The 18,265-nt window shown below is 43.4% G+C and overlaps 3 protein-coding genes across 3 annotated transcripts; all 3 read right to left on the reverse strand.

Annotated features, from left to right (window-relative positions):
* Nucleotides 1-37: 37 nt before the first annotated feature.
* LOC121992737 (expansin-B3-like) lies at nucleotides 38-2,649 on the reverse strand. The gene is made up of 4 exons (XM_042547288.1): nucleotides 2,352-2,649; nucleotides 1,579-1,885; nucleotides 1,243-1,372; nucleotides 38-509 (listed from the first exon to the last, which is right to left on the reverse strand). The coding sequence occupies exons 1-4, from the start codon at nucleotides 2,518-2,520 to the stop codon at nucleotides 315-317; spliced, it is 801 nt and encodes a 266-aa protein (XP_042403222.1). The 5' UTR covers nucleotides 2,521-2,649; the 3' UTR covers nucleotides 38-314.
* Nucleotides 2,650-3,388: 739 nt separating this feature from the next.
* On the reverse strand, nucleotides 3,389-8,131 carry LOC121992736 (clathrin light chain 2-like). Its single transcript, XM_042547286.1, has 3 exons — nucleotides 7,562-8,131; nucleotides 4,165-4,318; nucleotides 3,389-4,047 (listed from the first exon to the last, which is right to left on the reverse strand). The coding sequence occupies exons 1-3, from the start codon at nucleotides 7,972-7,974 to the stop codon at nucleotides 3,577-3,579; spliced, it is 1,038 nt and encodes a 345-aa protein (XP_042403220.1). The 5' UTR covers nucleotides 7,975-8,131; the 3' UTR covers nucleotides 3,389-3,576.
* A 6,637-nt stretch (nucleotides 8,132-14,768) lies between these two features.
* LOC121992739 (ethylene-responsive transcription factor ERF054-like) lies at nucleotides 14,769-16,827 on the reverse strand. Its single transcript, XM_042547290.1, has one exon. It carries the CDS (start codon nucleotides 16,645-16,647, stop codon nucleotides 15,445-15,447), a length of 1,203 nt encoding a protein of 400 aa, XP_042403224.1. The 5' UTR covers nucleotides 16,648-16,827; the 3' UTR covers nucleotides 14,769-15,444.
* Between the last annotated feature and the right edge of the window lie 1,438 nt (nucleotides 16,828-18,265).

Below are 18,265 nucleotides of genomic sequence, written 5' to 3' on the forward strand. Positions count from 1 at the left end.
TAAATTTTGTGTAAGTAAACAAGACAAGCAAAATAGAGTGGGAATAAGATTACAGGTTAACACTCAAGCCATTACATAAAACTAGAACAGCACTCTCAAAGAGCTTCAATGTCACAAACTGCTACATCGAGAATAAAAAAGCTCACATGAAGTTAAACAAGGCGCTTGTCAGAAGAAAAAAACCCTTGAACAAGGCGCTCGCTCTCCCCTTTGGAGAGGGCTACAAGAACACACACTCAGAGAAAATTCCAAACATAAGAATGTTAAGAGAATGAGAATTCAATGATCTTGTTGAATCTCCTTTGTGATTCAGATCAGAGGAAATTAAGTTTAGAGGTGTAGGTGGCCTTGGGAGACCAGTTCCGGGGGATCACATCGCGAGCAGAGAACATTCTTTGGGTGGTCAATGTGGTGAGCTTCACTGAAAATGGTCCCTGAAGTGGCCCCCCTATAATGCACCAGTTTGCTCCCCATACGTGCTTCATCTCTAGCCATTCCACAGAGTTTGCCTGCCAAAGAAAATAAAGAATTTATAAAGCAACTTGGAGAGAAGACTATAAATCATCTTTAATTCTATGATTGAACAATCTTGGAAGCAGTATTACAGTGCAAAAGGAAAAGTGACTTATAAATGATAAAGATGAAAAAGACACAGCTCAAAGGGATGAAGAGCAGGAAGAGAAGTTCTTTTAAGATTCTTGCCATTATCATATTCCAAGCATGACTGCCTAGGCTTCTTTTAGACCATGTGCAGTGGTAACTGAGTCATCGACATGGTTATCACATGACAGCAGAATATGGTCTACATGACACCAACTGACCATGTCAATAGAAAACCTTTAACGCCATAGGATATAAGATACATTTGTGCAACAAGGAACTTCATTTCTATCTGAAAACATAAATTGGAGCATAAACAGTCCTGTAATCACATTTTTCTTTATCACCAAAGGAGAACTAGATGAGTCACAGATAAGGAGCTAAATAGTTCTTGTAGTGGAAAGAGAAGTCACCAGTTAGCAAAAGATAGAGACAGGCAATGAGGCATGGAATGCTACCCAAAATGTTTTAGCAATTAACAACTAAATGATTTTAATTTCATTGGAGGCTGAACATCAATCATGTTGAATGACTCATGGAGTGTCTCTACAGAATTTCCTTCCCCTTTAACTACCTAAAATTCACAATGAACAAAGTAAAAAAAAAAAATACCGTTAAGATAGCAGAACTGTACGTCTGTACCTGTCTTATGTGCATGGATCCAATATCTCCATCAGCATCCTCAAACTCCACAAGAAGAGATAGCCAATAGTTTGTAGAACCCTCGTTGACATGAAAAGCAATGTTCTTCCCCCGGTACTTGCATGCAGTCCTGGAAAAGTATTACTTCTAAGATGATGTTCGATAAAATCACATATACAAGATTAAGAATCAAATTAGACAATGGTGTGTCATTAAGATTACTTCAGTAGGCAGCAATTATCAAACGCAAGATAAGCATCAATTAACCATTTTTCCAAATTACAATTATGATTTTGGTTCAACAACAACCTTGAATTTGGACTATCTTTTACTCACCTGCGGAACATGACAGGGATCTCGCCACGGTCACGTAGTGGGCCGGCCTCTCCGGCGACGGCCATGTGGCCGAAGGCCGCACCGCTGAGGTCGAAGTGGGTACGGCCAGAGGCGCAATAGCCACCGGGACACTCGTCCGTGACGATGACGGTGGCCGCGCGACGAGAGCAGACGGCACGGTCAAGGCATCGCACCTTGTAGCAGGCGCCGCACCCCTCGCCGTCCTTGAACAGCACCGGGCTCACCGCCCCCACCCGTGCCCGCAACGGACGCACGTCCACAAGCGTCCCGTACCCGCACGCCCCGCCTGCTCCCAAATCATCTCCGCATCAAAATTCTTTACTCGGACATTCTAAAAACCAGTTTTGAAAGGGGAAATAGGGAAAAAAAAAATAATCTTTAACAAATGGTGTTTGTGCAGAAGAACAACCACTTCGATTAATTTATTCAAAGTATCAGATAGATCATGGAGCTCCAGTGGGCGTATGCTACGTTCTCAGGATTTTTCTTTGACTGAGCACTTCGCTAGTGCCTGACACTCCCAAGAGAATCATTTCACCAAAGCAAATCAGATGATTGGGGATCGAATTAAAGAAACTCGGTCAATCTCATCCATCAAAAATCCGCACGACAAAAATAAAGCTGCGCAAAGCCTGAGGCGAACTCCACATGCGCCGCCCAAACCCTATCGAGGGCATCCTCGACCACCCGATCCTGATCTAACGGCTGAGACGAACGAAGTAGGAAGTACGAGCCAGGGATCGCGAGCTTACCGTCGCTTCCGTCGCCGTCGGGGCTTCCGTACCAGGTGGCGGTCGCCGGGTACCATTGCAGGTCGAACGGCGGGTGCGACTCGCCCGAGCGGAAGCTCAGGAAGCAAGAGAAGAAGAGGAGCAGACGAGTGGAGTGGGAGGAGCGAGAGAAGGCGAAGGAAGAGGCCATTGGTGAAGTGTTGAGCTCGCGGGGCTCCTCTTTCGCTCGCTTCTCTCGCCGTCTCCTTCTTCTCCCTCTTCGGCGGTTGCAGGGATGGAGTTCCCTCTCCCGCCTCCACTGCCTCCGGATCTCAATGCTTGGAATGGGGCTCGGATTTTAAATATCATTAAAAATTATTGGCAAAATAGTTCTAATGGACATTTCTATCCTTATCTTTGAGACATATTACAATACGCCCTTATGTTGAATTTAGGGCATATTTTCGGTCAAAAATCTAAATCAGTCCTTAAAATTCAAAACAATCTCATATATGTGGTCCAATATATCTGAATTCTTGCGTGTGATTTTACCAAAGAATTCTTAAAAAATACTATCTAATTCTAACGGAGGCCTCGCTATTTCAAGAATTCGCAACTCCATCCTTTAGGGATGTGGTCAATTTTAGATCTGGAAGAGGGTTTTTATGGGACGAGGACTTGGGAAACGACACCAACTATCCCCGCGCGATCCATTTTGAAGAAAATTACTAAACTGCCACTTAACCGACTAATAACGAACGTTGGCACGTCGGGGTCCGAGAAAACATTGCGGTATCTGAAATACCAACATGATTAATAATAATAATAATAATAATAATATAATTAATATATAATTAAATCATAAAAGAAAATTTATTTATAAATTAAAAAAATCTAATATTCTTATAATCATCCGTTAACTTATTAAAATAATATTGAAACTAGAGTTTATATAATATTTTTAACACTAAATATATAAGTAATTGCCGCTGCCATCCCTATCCTTTATCACTGTCACAGAAGATAGTTTGGTAAATTTTAAAATTGCACCTATTACACCTAAAAATCAGAGTAATATCTCAATAAAAGTATTAGAGGTTAAGTTGTTAAATAGACCAAACAAATAACAAAGTTTCAAAGATAAAAAGAAAAAAAAAAGGATCTTTGAGTTGCTACGAAATTCAAATAACTCATTGTTAACACATCAGTTTTTTTATTCTTAGCCAGATGACTATTAGATTCAATAACTGGGAGCAGGTTCGAGGTCCTAGTCTGCCTGCTTTTCTTCCTTGGAGGTCTCTCCCTTTGGTAAATCAGTTGTACCATTGGCTTTGGCCTCCTTGTCTGGAGCAGTTTCGACACCATCTTTGGCTTCAGTTGCTGATTGTTTTTCAGTAGCCTCAGCAGTAACTTTGGAATCCTTGGCCGTTTGACCATCCTTGTCTTTCTGGCCATCCTTGGCATCCTTCGCTTTCTCCTGTGCTGGTGGAGGTGGAGGTTTCATATGTGGTGGGGGAGCATGTTTCAGCTTCACCAGTACCTGGCGCATCCTGGAGAGATCAGTGGGCTTTCCTGGCTTCGGTCCCTGGATCACAGTTATGGAAGGTTTCTTCTCCTGCTCTTTCTTGCTTCTTCTCTTTTCAATGTTGGCGATCTCATGTGGTATGAGCTCTGCAATTGCTTTCCAGTATTCTTTATCTGCGTTAGCGTGGAACTTCTCCTGGTTGGCTAGGAATAGCTAGTCACCAAAAACAGAAAAAACAATATTTTTCAGCAAAAAATTAGAGTTCACAAGTATATAAAATTGTTATTTTGCACAAATAAAGCGTCATGAGGAACAGGAAGAATTACTTACCTTTTCCCTCTCTTTGTTCTGGGTCTTATTCGTTTCACAGTTCAATTTCCTTTTCTCATAGAAAGCCCGCTTGAATTCTTCAGCTTCAGCAATAATTTCATTTCGTCGCTCCTTTTCCTTCCTCTCTTTCTCCTCAAGCTCAAGAGTATTTTTGCTGCATTTTTGACATATATTAAGCATTTTTTACATATATTAACTGAGATAAGAATATCGTATCAAATATTAAGAGCACATATAGAGAACGTTGTATTCTATTAATAGTCTTGTTTCTTTCATCTGATTTTATAGAATATGGAAATGTTCTCCAAATGAAAATAAATGCCTGCTGGTAATTTGAAGCGATGCATAGGATCCCTCCCTCCCAAGTTTCTAGATAAATTGTAAATTCTGGCAATACTCATGCATAAAAAAAGTAAACTAAATTAATAAGCTTTTGCCAAGACATGCTATCATGATACATGTGCTAAGAATTCAGAAATTACAAAAGCATGAGAGAAACTGTCAATTTTAAAAGACTCTTAAGCAAGGTTAAGAGAACTCCGCTTTCAGACTCTCAAATCTTTAACAAAAAGAAGTCCCTAGAAGGTCGTGTCTGTGTGTTTTCACTGTGTGCGTTGCATATGATAAGAAATTTGATTACCTATTCATTCTTAATAACAGAAAAGTTTCTTTTTCTAAACCTTTTTCAGAGAGAAATTACCATATTGATCAGTTTCTAACAGAATTTCACAGCTAAAGTATAATAGAATGCAGTAATCATCAAATGAGTTTACTTGGTACAACAAAATGAGAAGTGAAGGATGCTATGAGGTCCAATCGAACCACTTCTAAGGCACATAACCATATGGAATATTATGAACAACCTAAAAACTTTACAATTTCAAGTTTGTTAGTCATGATGCATATGAAAATATACGCCCAATACACATACTGTGATTAAAAGTGTTATATAGATATATCTATAGCATAAAAATTGCAATGTCACATTGTAATGGCACACTAAAGGAATCTTGCTATAGTTGCTAGTGAGGATTGGGAAAAGTCTATCAAGAAACCTAGGACCTCATCTTGAAGTGCTTTGAAATCCCTAGTGCAGAAGTTAGAGGCTAAAGTATGCATCGAATGGTGAATCAATTTATGCCTATCAGACTTGGTTTCTCCCAGATTTTCAGTCCAGAATTTCTCCAAGTTACATTGCTAAAAGAAGGATAATTTCCTTGCTCATACATGCTTTGTTATGGAACAGGTACAAAGACCAATATGGTACTTTTAAACATGATATGTATTGTGCATTTGCTTATAAGTCACAAATACAATGTTGGGGAAAATTTAAAATAATACAACACTATAACCTAAGATTAAAATAAAATTATTTATAATCTCTAAAGAGTTCTTTGAGAACTGTTTCACCACATGATCAAATACATTAAATTGGGATTTAAGTGGCTTAACATTGGGTAATGGCTCTAAACATTATAACCATACTCTTTTAAAGGCATGATCTGAATGTTGTAGGACGTAGAGGCTTTTCTTTTCTCCCTAACCTTTCCAACCTCTAGTTATCTTTTATTCTGCTTACACTAGCAACACATCAGAGCTTTCATCCTCCCTATCTCTACCAACAGAATTTTTTGGGTTGGAACAACATTTGTTGCTAGAGGAACTGTTTGCTATTGATGATGCTGACCCAGGTAATCTGTGGAGGAATAGATTAGTTCAACTTGAAGTTGGCTGAATCAGGTTAGCTACTGTGTTAAAACGCTCAACCATCTTCTGATCTTTAGTCTCATGAAATAAAAATAAGATTACAAATATAATAACAAAAAAAACCATAGGTAATATACATATAAAATCTATGATCTATTAGACTAAATTTATAGTATAGTTAATAAGCGTTTATTGTTGTCGGTCAAATCAGAGCTCAACATTTTTGTCACACTCCTCATAGCTATGTCTACATAGGGGAGTCCCAATAAAAGTGTCAATTGGTCATGTTTGGGTCAAGCACAACATGGTCCTGAGACCTTTTTTATTTCCATGTCAGGTCAAACCTGACGAGCAAAAAAATTACTACATATTCGTCCATTTACTTTTGTCTAGCCTGAGCCCCAGTTCATGAGCCTAGGGTCCATGTGCCGTGAGTCCATGCCGGTCCAGGTTTGAGTGCCTCAAGCCCATGTTGGCTCAAGCCCAGAGCTATATTTTAATTTTAAAATGATAACAAATCTATAAAAATATAAAAAATAAACAAGAAAAATGAATACTAACATTTATATTAAATAATATTTAAAATATTAAATACTTCTAGTAATTATTATAAATTTCTAACTAAAAGAATTAGGACAGATCAGGAAGAATTGTGTTTTAAGCTAAATTGGCACATATGAGGTAGAAAATACACTTTACTAGAGTAACATAATGCTTCCAGGATTTTATTAAACTAACTATTGTTTGCTTATATTTGTCTTAAGCTTGTGCAGGTGAGGTCAATATATAAGGGAGAAAAAGATCAGATATTATCCTTCTAACTCTATCATAATTCATAAATTATTTTGCACATGTTCTTCTCAGATGGTGCTTACTATAGTTAATGTGGATTGAAAAATAATATTTGGGAATAGTATTCCAACATATTGACTTCCAAGGTTTTACACAACAAGGCACTTACCAACTAATTTAATTTGTACCTTTTTGATTGGGTATGAAATATTGATGAGGCCAAAACTTGTGCAACCATGAAGCAGTCACGTTCAGTAAAGAAATTGAACTACAAGTCCCTTACTTTGAGTAGCTTAGGTCTCATGGTAACATGAGAAAATTCAAAATTCATTGGAACGATAGAGATCATATAGACAGAATATTGTGATAAGAACTCTGGATTTTCAAACATAAATGTCAAGACCAAGAGGCCTTGTAATTGTAAAGACAAATTCAGGTGAGAAATGAAGCCAGAATCATCTCAAAATTTGTATCATAGACTTTGTAAACAGAACAACTGAACATTGGTATGTAGTTTCTAAAAATGTTCTTTCTTGTACCCCAAATGTTTGCACATCCAAAAGAATTCAAAGTAAAGGATGAAATATGACAGATAATTGATCATTAATTGAAATTCTAGAGATAAATTCAGGTTAGTATCTGAGAGACGGCAATGAGATTAATTTGTAGAATAACAATAATATTCTATTGCAAGAAATTCAAAGACAACCAAATTCAAACTTCATATGCCAACGTAAATTCAACCTATAAATTTCTAGAAAGGTAAATTCTTAATCCAAAGCTTCAAACATTTATTGAATCATTTAATCCTAGATCTAGCATCTGCGACATCATGGATGAACAAAAAAACGAAGAAATTAACAGATAGTGCGACCGATCGAAAAATGAAGCTGCTCACCGACGCCATTCGCGGCGGAGGAAACCCTCTTCCCGCATCTCATCGGGTTCGGGAAGAACTGGACCGTCCGATGAGAAAATCTCGCCGTCATCCCCCGCCTCGCCGTAACCCTTGCCGTTGGATTCCGGAATCGTAAACGGGGACTGCGATGACGAGAATCCGTAGCCTTCGGGCGAGAGCAGCATGCTCTCCCCGCCCCCGTAGTCGGGGCGGGGATGTTCCTCGGCGGGGAAGCCGTAATCTCCGGCGGATGGTACGTCGGCGGCGGGGAGGTCGGTGGCGCCGTCGTGGGGGTTGAAGGAGGAGTAGGAGTTGTAGGGCTGGTAGTCGTCGTCATCCTCGTCGAAAGGGCGGGCGGAGGAAGGAGGGACGGCGGGTGCCTCCTCGCTGAAGGTGTCGAAGTCGGACGCCATCTGCTCGATTGCGGTACCTCGTATGGTTGGTCTCTCTCTCTCTCTCTCCGTTTCTTCTACGACTTCGCCAAATCGCCACCTGTTCCTCTTCTCGCTGCTGGAAGAGCGCTCGAGAAAGCGGGTTGCTGAGAGATGGTTTGACTGTAATTTTATGATGTTTTCCAGATTCGCACTTGGCACGATAATATATGAACACGCGAGATCCTTCAATATTATTCTGTTTATAAAATAATATTAATTGGATACTTAGTAATAATGTAGGATTATGCACGCAGATAAGCCCAGCTGATCACTGATATGTAGAAATACATGAAGGTTGGTTTCTACCAAGTCGATCCAAAATGAGACCAGATTCTCTCGACCAGGGAGGGACCGGACAAGTAGGTGGATCATTTATAATTATAATTAGATTTTAATCATAATTTTATTATAATTAATTATAATTTCTTCTTAGATTTATTATTCTTCTATATTATAATTTAGATCGGGTAGATAATCAGATATCATGGACGATGAATAAGTGGTCAAACTATTGGGCACTGAGCGGGGGCGGTCTTCGTGCAGCTTCTGGCCACTTACTCTAATCCAAACTATAACTTAGGGGGGCTGTGAATCAAGAAAGGGATCCTAACTAATTATAACTGGATCACGATCACGATCCAACAGTAATTACAAGTGGTCCATCTCCTAATTTATTTTTTTATAGACCCGAGAATATGTCTCATCAAAAATACCTTTTTTTATATAGTGGGCTACTTTATTTTTTTATCTATTTATTTTTCTATAGTGATCCGGCTGTTAGAACAGGGGACCCCCACTCGGAGGGGTTAATGTCACGTGGAAGTCAAAGGGCCAGGTGGCCGACCGGAGAAGGATGGGTCGACCTCCCGGTCGGCCGACCAGTGAATAACCGATGGCAAAAGGCGCCCTGACAGAAGTCGGGGTTCCGACGCTCGATTGAACAATAGCGAAGGGCCGAGCGGAAGGCCGAAGACAAGGTGACATACTGCTAGCAGTTCCCACAGCACCTTACCGAGGATCTCCCCAGCATACCGAGGCATGCGAAGAGCCGGACGGGATGTGAGTGCCTTCCGGCCAGGTGTAAGATGAGTGCCGGCCGGACGCCCCGTCCAGCCGGCCGGCCGGCCGGACGGACACCTCATCATGGGGTAGGAAAAGAAGGACTATTTATATCTTATGACAGTTGTCAAGTCCTATGACTAGGCCATACTCCTAATCTGGCGACGAGGTGTTCTGCTGTCCCATCGAGAGCGTGCTTGGACTATAGCAGTATGGTGTCAGGTAAGCTCTCTGACAAACACATACCGAGGTATGGGCTAAGAACATGTGTTTGCCTCGGTATGTGTGCGTGAGCTCTTTCACTGCTCTATATAAAGAGCCTTATACTTCGCCGAAGGTACGCGTATTGATATTTTTGGAGCCACTTCTTTACTGTTCGCTTGCCTTACTTCAGCATCGGAGGGTCGCCGCCGGGAACCCCTTCCCGGCCCGACTTCTGTGCAGGTTCGCCGGAGGTTCATACGACCAGTCGTCGACGCACGTCAGTGACCCGAAGAGCGCCACGTGTCCAGCGTCCGTTGATTCAGCATTCGGATAGGATCAATTTGGCGTCGTCTGTGGGAACGCTCCTGCATCCGATCGGAAGCAATGGACGAAGTTGGACGACAGCACACGGTAACGCTTTCCACGGAAGAACTCGATGCTCTAATCGAGTCGAGGGCCGCTAAGCTTGTGGAACAAAAACAGAAGACACCAGCCGAGCGGGCAGAGCGGAAGCACCTCAGGCCACCGTTGCATTCCATCGGGCCCTATTCCGCACTCCTGAAGCCGCAGCAACTAATCGAGATCGGGGATCTTCTTCGGATGAAAGGCCAAGACGAGACGACAAAAAAGGGAAAGCCCCCCGAGCGGAAGACCGTCGAGCTCCGACGTTAAAAATCGAGAGACGAGCCGGCGTCTATAAACTCCCGAGCGGAAGACCGTCGAGCTCCGACGTTAAAAATCGAGAGACGAGCCGGCGTCTATAAACTCCCGAGCGGAAGACCGTCGAGCTTTGACGTTAAAAATCGAGAGACGAGCCGGCGTCTATAAACTCCCGAGCGGAAGACCGTTGAGCTCCGACGTTAAATATCGAGAGACGAGCCGGCGAAGACCGTCGAGCTCCGACGTTAAAAATCGAGAGACGAGCCGGCGTTTATAAACTCCCGAGCGGAAGACCGTCGAGCTCCGACGTTAAATATCGAGAGACGAGCCGGCGTCTATAAACTCCCGAGCGGAAGACCGTCGAGCTCCGACGTTAAAATTCGAGAGACGAGCCGGCGTCTATAAACTCTCGAGCGGAAGATCGTCGAGCTCCGACGTTAAAAATCGAGAGACGAATCGGCATCTATAAACCTTCCGACCGGAAGGTAGTCGAGTTCCGATGATAAAATTCGATGTTAAAAGACCGGCAACCGGAGCCTGTAAGGCTGTCGGACGAATGGCTCTGTGCGTGGTCCTTAGTTGAAAGGGTCGAACTGTGATCGGGCCGGCTGTAATAGCGAGAATGAAACCATCATACGGCCGAGCGGCTCCCTTATAAAATATACTTGGCGCAAGAAAATTAGGACCGAGGCAAAAGTTGAAGATTTGATGCTGGTCGAACAAATAAATAACAAGAGAAGAGGATTCGGCATGAATTCCAAGGGAATACAAGGCACGGGCAAGATACCGCCGAACGGATGAGCATCTCTAAGCCTGGTTGAGCGAACTAATGTACCGGCCGTTACTCAGTCAGAGCAGCAGTCCAGTCAGTCGGACTTCGCCTCCTTCGACTAGACTTGAGGGGGAGGCAAGTGATCCGGCGGTTAGAACAGGGGACCCCCACTTGGAGGGGTCAATGCCACGTGGAAGTCAAAGGGTCAGGTGGCCGACCGGAGAAGGATGGGCCGACCTCCCGGTCGGCCGACCAGTGAATAACCGATGGCAAAAGGCGCCCCGACAGAAGTCGGGGTTCCGGCGCTCGATTGAACAGTAACGAAGGGCCGAGCGGAAGGCCGAAGACAAGGGGATGTGAGTGCCGTCTGGCCAGGTGTAAGATGAGTGCTGGCCGGACGCCCCGTCCAGCCGGCCGGCCGGACACCTCGTCATGGGGTAGGAAAAGAAGGACTATTTATATCTTATGACAGCTGTCAAGTCCTATGACTAGGCCATACTCCTAATCTGGCGACGAGGTGTTCTGCTGTCCCATCGAGAGCGTGCTTGGACTGTAGCAGTATGGTGTCAGGTAAGCTCTCTGACAAACACATACCGAGGTATGGGCTAAGAACACGTGTTTGCCTCGGTATGTGTGCGTGAGCTCTTTCACTGCTTTATATAAAGAGCCTTATGCTTCGCCGAAGGTACGCGTATTGATATTTTTGGAGCCACTTCTTTACTGTTCGCTTGCTTGACTTGAGCGTCGGAGGGTCGCCACCGGGAACCCCTTCCCGGCCCGACTTCTGTGCAGGTTCGCCGGAGGTTCATACGACCAGTCGTCGACCCACGTCAGTGACCCGGAGAGCGCTACGTGCCCAGCGTCCGTTGATTCAGCATTCGGACAAGATCAATAATGATGAGATCGATCATCTAGGATGCTTTGTCAACATATGACTTTCGTAGAAAAAGATTATGCATGCAGATAAATCTGGGGTAGATTTTCAATGGTGCAGAAGCTCTGTAGGTTATCTCATTCTTCTACATGTGTTATTGTTATTGGACGAAGCCTTTATAATTTATCTGCCTATATCTAATCAGGAGCCGGTGAAACTGAGGCGTCTGAGGTAAGCATTATCACCTTTAGACACAAATTATCACGAATGCACCCATCATAAATGCCCCTAGGTGCTTGAGGCAATAGTTGAATATCAGTACGCCTTTTCAGTTTTTCAAACATCTAAGAATCGAGTCCTAACTTCGGCAAATTAACTGATGAATTTTCTTTAATGAGCAGTTGACCTAAGAATATTGAGCTGATAGGTCGCCTGCTGTGAGCACTTCTTGATTTACCCTGGTGGCTAGTGGAAAACTTCTATGAGGCCGAGCCGATCACCTCAGGATTAGTCAACATAAGCTGGATACCTGGTACTTGTTGGACCCCGTGGTTGTTTTGATGTGATCAACCAAATTAGGTTAGGTCCTGTTTGGTTTTAATCCTTGTCTCTAAGTGTGCAGGAGCTTAGGAGCACAGGAAGTTGAGCAGAAGACGCAGCTAGCGAGAATGATGGCACGGGAAGGGAGCCAACGAGCTCGGTGCATTCGAGGGATGAAAGGGACTGCAGAGAGTACACCGGTGGACGAGAAGAACGTACGCGACGTTCGAGGGATGAGAAGCCGAAGCGGAAGCCTGCTAGAGAAGAAGACTGGAAATTGAGTTCAGGTGAGCCTTATTTCGGTTGGCCGCAATCACCCTGGTAATCATAGCAGCAACAGAGCATAGAGAGGCTGAAAAGGCTGTTGAAGGCGCCCTCTATGGGAATAGAGGGCGCCTCTGAGGTGCACCAGCACCTCCGCCACCTTCAGGTGGAGAGCGCCCTCCATAAGCATCAGATTGAATTCCAGTTGAGAACTGGTAGGAAGACGAGATAGGTTGATATCTGACAGGAAGTCTAGTTGGGTCCATGAGACCTGATAACTGGCTAAAGTCTAGATAGGGCATTTGGCAAGAAGACTTGGTGTGTCAAGAGTTGAGTATGTCTACAATGGTAAGTAAGGTAAGCACTAGAGGAGAGTGATCTAGTGAGGATGAGCCCCAGTGAGGTTGTAGGCACTGATCCAACTTAGATCTATTTTGAAAGTCTAAGTTGAGATCACGACTAGATCCTGGTCTTGGTGAGACATGATCTAAGTCATAAATTGATATTGTTTTTAATGTGCTAATTCTGTTTTGCAATGTATTTTTTGTTGTTTAGAGTAACGTGTTTGCAGGAATGAAATGCATAGAGTATGCCTTAGATGAACAGTACTAGAGGTACCTTAGAGCTACGGGAAGGCGTTGCGGAGTTGAATGGAGGCACCCTCGTACATATAAGTTTTGAAAGAGTTTCACTGCGAGGAGACACCTCAGAGGTGATTAGAGGTGCCTCAGAGCACATTGAAAGTGCCTTGGAGCTGATAGAGGCTCCCTCTCACGGATAAAGATCGAAGTCTTCAAATCGGATAAGCACTGTTGGAGGCGCCTTGGATTGTTGGAGGCGCTGCTAACACTGTTTAAAAGAGGGGCTCAACTAGTGGCTGAAACACAATCTTCTATATGAGCTCTTACGACTATTTTACTACTACAACCTCGCGCCGTTGTCGTACTACTACTCGACTATGTTCGATCGCTGCCGACAGACCGACACTAACACACGAGCACATCCATTTTGACATCATTGTGTGAGTAACAATTTAATTTAAAGTTAATTATTTCTATTGCATAAGGAAGTGTAAGTTTGTTACACTTTCCTCTTCTTCTTTATACTTGATTACTCGAAGTTTATCGGTAGAGAATTTAGTGGACTACCTGTTAATAGATTCAAGGGGCTTGAGTCTTGAAATAGGAGTTGTCTAAGGCTCTGAACCAAGTAAAACTAACCTTGTTTTTGTTTTCGACTTTCTATTTAAATTCTCTCTTAGTTTGTTTTATTCTGTTGCGCACTTGTTTTCTAAAGTTCAAAAAAGAAACGTTTTAAAAATACACATGATTCATCTTCTCTCACGTGCCTACAATCCTACAATGACGATTCCTACAGTGAATAACACGCGTCAGAGGACTCGTCAGGGGTTATCCCGATGAGGCCATTCTAATATCTAAGAGCATCTACATCCGATTTCCTAAATAAAATTTTTATCTTAAATTTTACATTTACATAAAAAAAACCTTTACATTAATTACCCTATCTATTCCCTAAATTTAAATTTTATAAACAGTATTTCTTTAAATTTAAAAAATAAAATTCATTCTCTAAATATTAAAATATTATTTCCTCTAATTCTTACTTTCAACTTTCACGTTTGCCATTTCATAGATAATAATAAAAAAGTATAGAGAGCAGAGAAAAAATAATAAAAAAAATAAAGATGTGATAAATTATAGGAAAATTGATGTACATGAAAATGGATATCTAAATTTAATAAATTAATTCATCTACTTTAAATTTTAAATTTTGAATAGTGAATATGATATAGATACTCTAACTCATTACCAAGCCGATTGAAAATATAATGAACGTAGGTAAAGATAAAGAAGGAGAGAGTGTATAAGAGTTAGAGTTTTAGAGATCCTTTTTTCCAAAGCATGTCCACTTGTGTCCTGCTGAATGACTGTGGAGCTTGGTCCTGCCGATCTAGCCAGTTAACAGGTCGGGTCTTCAACAGGTTGGCGAGTCAGGTGGTCGGCAAGTCGGATCGACTTGGTTGGCCAGCGAATCGGAGTGCTCAGCTCGATAGATCAGACCGCTAGGGAAGTCAGGAGGTTGACAACTCGGCTGGTCAAGTCAAACTTGGCACGCTGCGTTAAGTTTATATTGACCAAATTCTAGAGAATACCACTCGGATTTCCTCTTGACCGGATCAAGGGCTCGTGATATAAATCCCTACTTACCTAGGCATGGATATTCTTTAGAAATCTAAGGACTTAGTTCATGAGGAAGAACTCATAGAGAGTCGATAACCAAGTCCATACACGCAAAAGGAAGAACAATTAGTTTTTTTTGCATGGTTGGGCACATGATATATCCATATCATTGACTAACTAGTTAGATCAAACCAGTGACATCCATCAAGGGACATTCACACAGAATAATATTGACACTTTCCACTGCCATTACATATGAGTTAAAGAAAAATAAACTTAACTATTATATATATATATAGATATATATATATGTATATTTTTATTGACAAGAACAGTGGAACAAGCAACTAACAAAAGCTTAGCATACTGGCTATTGCCTAACAAGCATATCAAACCCTGCACATGAAAGGAGAACCCCAAAACTGTCTGCATTTTCATGACCTACATGCAAATGCAAGAGGACATTGTCTGTTGAAGTTCTACAACATTCATCCATGCAAGTTGTGTGTGACTAATTCTTGAACTAAAATGATATGATCAAATCTAAAAACTTAAACTTGGTGAACAGAAGAGATGATCAAAGATGAAATTAATGGGGAAGCAAGAAGCAGGTCCTTTCTTCTGTGGCCTGAAAAAAAAGCAGCCAGAACAGGAAGGCCCTTGGAATGTAAGAAGAGAAGCAGCAGTGAGGAATACATGCTCTAAATCATACTCCTCCGCTTGCAAATGTAAGTTTCACGGATCGCCATTAAAATTCTGCAATCTGTGAACTGTTCTAATGTGCCAATCATGTGTTTGTCTAATTTCCGGAATGAAGATCGAAGCATGGAAGAAGAGAGAGGAGGAGAGAAGAGGATGTGAACACATCACTCCTTTCACGTAAAAAAGGGAGGAGAGGGAGAAGGGGAAGAGGAAGGAGGAACAGTGGTGTTCGGGTAATCCATATCGGTTTCGGGGATGCTGGTGAGTTGGGAGGAGGGGAAGAGAAAGCTGTTGGCTCCGTCGATGTCGTCCCACACAGGGCTCCCCGGGCCCCAAATGTTGAACCAGGCTTCGTCGGCATCTCCCCAAACCATGTTGCCTGGCGGAAATGCCGCCGGCGGAGCAACGACGGAAGCAGGATCGTAGTTTGCGGGAGTATCGGCAATTGGATCAGCAGCCGGAGGTGCTGAAGTGTTGGATTGCACTTGTGGTTGCGGGGGTTGCTTGGGCGTTTCAGGAGTAGCCGGAGCAGAGGAGGAGGAGGAGGAGCAAGAAGGTGCTTCCTTGCTGCTACTACCGCTGGCAGTGGAACCACCCTTGCCGATGAAGAGGTTGGGGAAGTTGAGCCGGGCGTTCTCGCCCCTGAGTTTGAATGCCTCGCGGTCGTACGCGAGGGCGGCGTCCTCGGCGGTGTCGAAGGTGCCGAGCCAGAGGCGGGTCCGGTTCTTCGGCATGCGGATCTCCGCCACCCATTTGCCCCAGTGCCTCTGCCGCACGCCGCGGTACAGCTTCGCCGGCGCGGGGGCGGGCGAGGAGAACATTGGCGCCGCCCGGAAGAGACCTGTGTAAATCGACGGCGCACGCTGTGCCGCAACCTCTTGCCCCGCCAAGTGGCCCATAATCGCCAAGTGGCCGCGGGGGCTCAGGTTGAGCGCCTCACTCCAGTAGTTGAGCAGCTGCTCCTGGTGCATCTGCTGTTGCTGTCCCGCAGCCGCCGCCGTGGCGGTTCCGTCCGCCGAGATCAATGGAGAAGGAAGATGACCGCGAATCGGGAACGGACGACCCTGCGAAAAGGAAATCATCTGCTGCTTAAGGAACTGGCCGGTACCGGAGAGGTGCAGCGCCGTCGAGCTCGGAACGGGCTGCGCGTCCTCGTAAGAGAACGGAAAGATCGGCCTCAGCGAAGAGTGCCCCAACCGATCGGGGCTCCTTATCTTCTTCAGCGGTCGAGGCGACGCCGGACCAGCCTCCTCAAACGCCGCCCGTGCTCCTTCCGGTGACACCGCGAGCTGCTGTTGCTGCGCCTTCCCCTTCTGCCTCCTCCCTCCGCCGCCCCTCTCCTCGCCTTCCACGCCCGAACCGGCCGCCCGCTCCATGGAAGAGCCGAAGCAGAAGGACTGAACGCAAGTCGTTCGACCAAATGGCTGAGAGAGCGGACGACCGGCCGGCGAGCCGCGATTGCGCTCGGGCCAATGGGGAGACGGGATTTGATCTCGAGCGAAAGGGGGCGAGAAGCGTGGTGGCTTTTGGAGCGCTTGTTTGCGTGCTTGGTGACGCTGCGCGGACAGCGATTTAAGCAGCGGGGTAAAACAAATAAGAAATGCAGATATTTTTTTTTGCCCTCCGAGGAACAGTCGGTGCGCGGGGCCCGCCACGCAACATCTTTTTTTTTGCTAGTCATGCCTGTGGACCCGGCCGGCGCACCTGGCCATGACACGTCGACTTCGTGATTCCCTCAGGCGCTGACCACGCGCTCAATGGTGCGGGGCACTGACTTTGGCCGGCCGTGTTTACTGGAAAGGAGAGAAAAAGGTTTCCACCGGCCCTGTTTATTTCCTTGGAAAGGACAAGACAGAATGATGTAAATTTTAACTCAAATGAAGACGATTTCAAAATTATTATATGAGATTAAATCATAATCGAATTAGATTGAGTTTGACGATAAAGTTAGGTACACTTCATCGACTTGGCTCTCAACTTCTCTGGCTTCCTTGGTAGTAAACATGACCTCGTCTCCTCAATTCTCCACACATCGTTGGCATCCTTTACTTCCTTTTATTCGATTGGTTTTTTTGAAAAACAAAAATGACACTGTCGCGGTTGGACGTGACTTTGCTTAAACTCAAAGGCACTCTATAGTTTATATAGTTTGATAGCGAAATGGTTTACATGATTAAGGTTAGCATGGCCTCTAATAAACATAATCACATTTATATTCTAAATGCCACAGTATTATTAACTAAATGGACAATGAAATTTAGCGAAAGATCTTATCATCATTTTTTCCTTAAATATATATAGTGATCTTTCTAAATTTTATAATGTCGATTGTAATTTAAATTAGATTTTAACAATGAATATACATTATCAAATCTAATTCAATTGTGAGGTTGAGTTAAAAGTCAACGTCACTACCAAAACTCCACTTTCTCTTTCGGCTGACCATCATGACCATGAACAAGTCAACCGCCTCCCACCGCCCTCCCACCTCATGCACGTCATGCTTGCAAAGCTTTCCCCATGCCTCGTATTAGTTAATTTAGGGATTGAAAAGGTTAGAGAATTAATGGGGGATTAGAGGGTTATAATACTTTGTTAAACAAAGATAATTAACTTACACCTTGTTTGCATGCTCATTAATTAATGTTGTAGGGCATGACGACAAAAATCAATGATAGTGCATGGAGAAGATAATTAGGGATGGCAAATAATTAAGAATAATTAGGTCTTAATTAAGCTTATCCTGGGCAGAGATGCTGCCCCTAATGGTACTTAAAAGCTAGGGTTTGCAGGGTGATGAGATGAAAGGGTAGTTTAATAATTAATTATCGACAGGAAGTCAATCGTAATGGGGAGGTTGGATTGATTATTACATTAACAAAAAATAATGTATACTTTTTGACATCATGATGGAAAATATAGGAAAATAAAATAATGAATTTTTGTTGTTCATTTTCATTTTTTTTTAAAACACCATTTTATTATCATTTTTAT

The sequence above is a fragment of the Zingiber officinale genome, chromosome 6B, assembly GCF_018446385.1.
Source record: "Zingiber officinale cultivar Zhangliang chromosome 6B, Zo_v1.1, whole genome shotgun sequence".
NCBI classification, from domain to species: domain Eukaryota; kingdom Viridiplantae; phylum Streptophyta; class Magnoliopsida; order Zingiberales; family Zingiberaceae; genus Zingiber; species Zingiber officinale.

Coding starts and splice junctions, on each gene's coding strand:
- LOC121992739 (XM_042547290.1), bottom strand. CDS start 16,647: ATGGAGCGGGCGGCCGGTTCGGGCGTGGAAGGCGAGGAGAGGGGCGGC.
- LOC121992737 (XM_042547288.1), bottom strand. CDS start 2,520: ATGGCCTCTTCCTTCGCCTTCTCTCGCTCCTCCCACTCCACTCGTCTG. Junction 1,886..2,351: donor CGACGGCGACGGAAGCGACG/GTAAGCTCGCGA, acceptor ATTTGGGAGCAG/GCGGGGCGTGCGGGTACGGG. Junction 510..1,242: donor GATCCATGCACATAAGACAG/GTACAGACGTAC, acceptor TTTCTTTGGCAG/GCAAACTCTGTGGAATGGCT.
- LOC121992736 (XM_042547286.1), bottom strand. CDS start 7,974: ATGGCGTCCGACTTCGACACCTTCAGCGAGGAGGCACCCGCCGTCCCT. Junction 4,319..7,561: donor CTCCGCCGCGAATGGCGTCG/GTGAGCAGCTTC, acceptor TCAAAAATGCAG/CAAAAATACTCTTGAGCTTG. Junction 4,048..4,164: donor AGAACAAAGAGAGGGAAAAG/GTAAGTAATTCT, acceptor TTTGGTGACTAG/CTATTCCTAGCCAACCAGGA.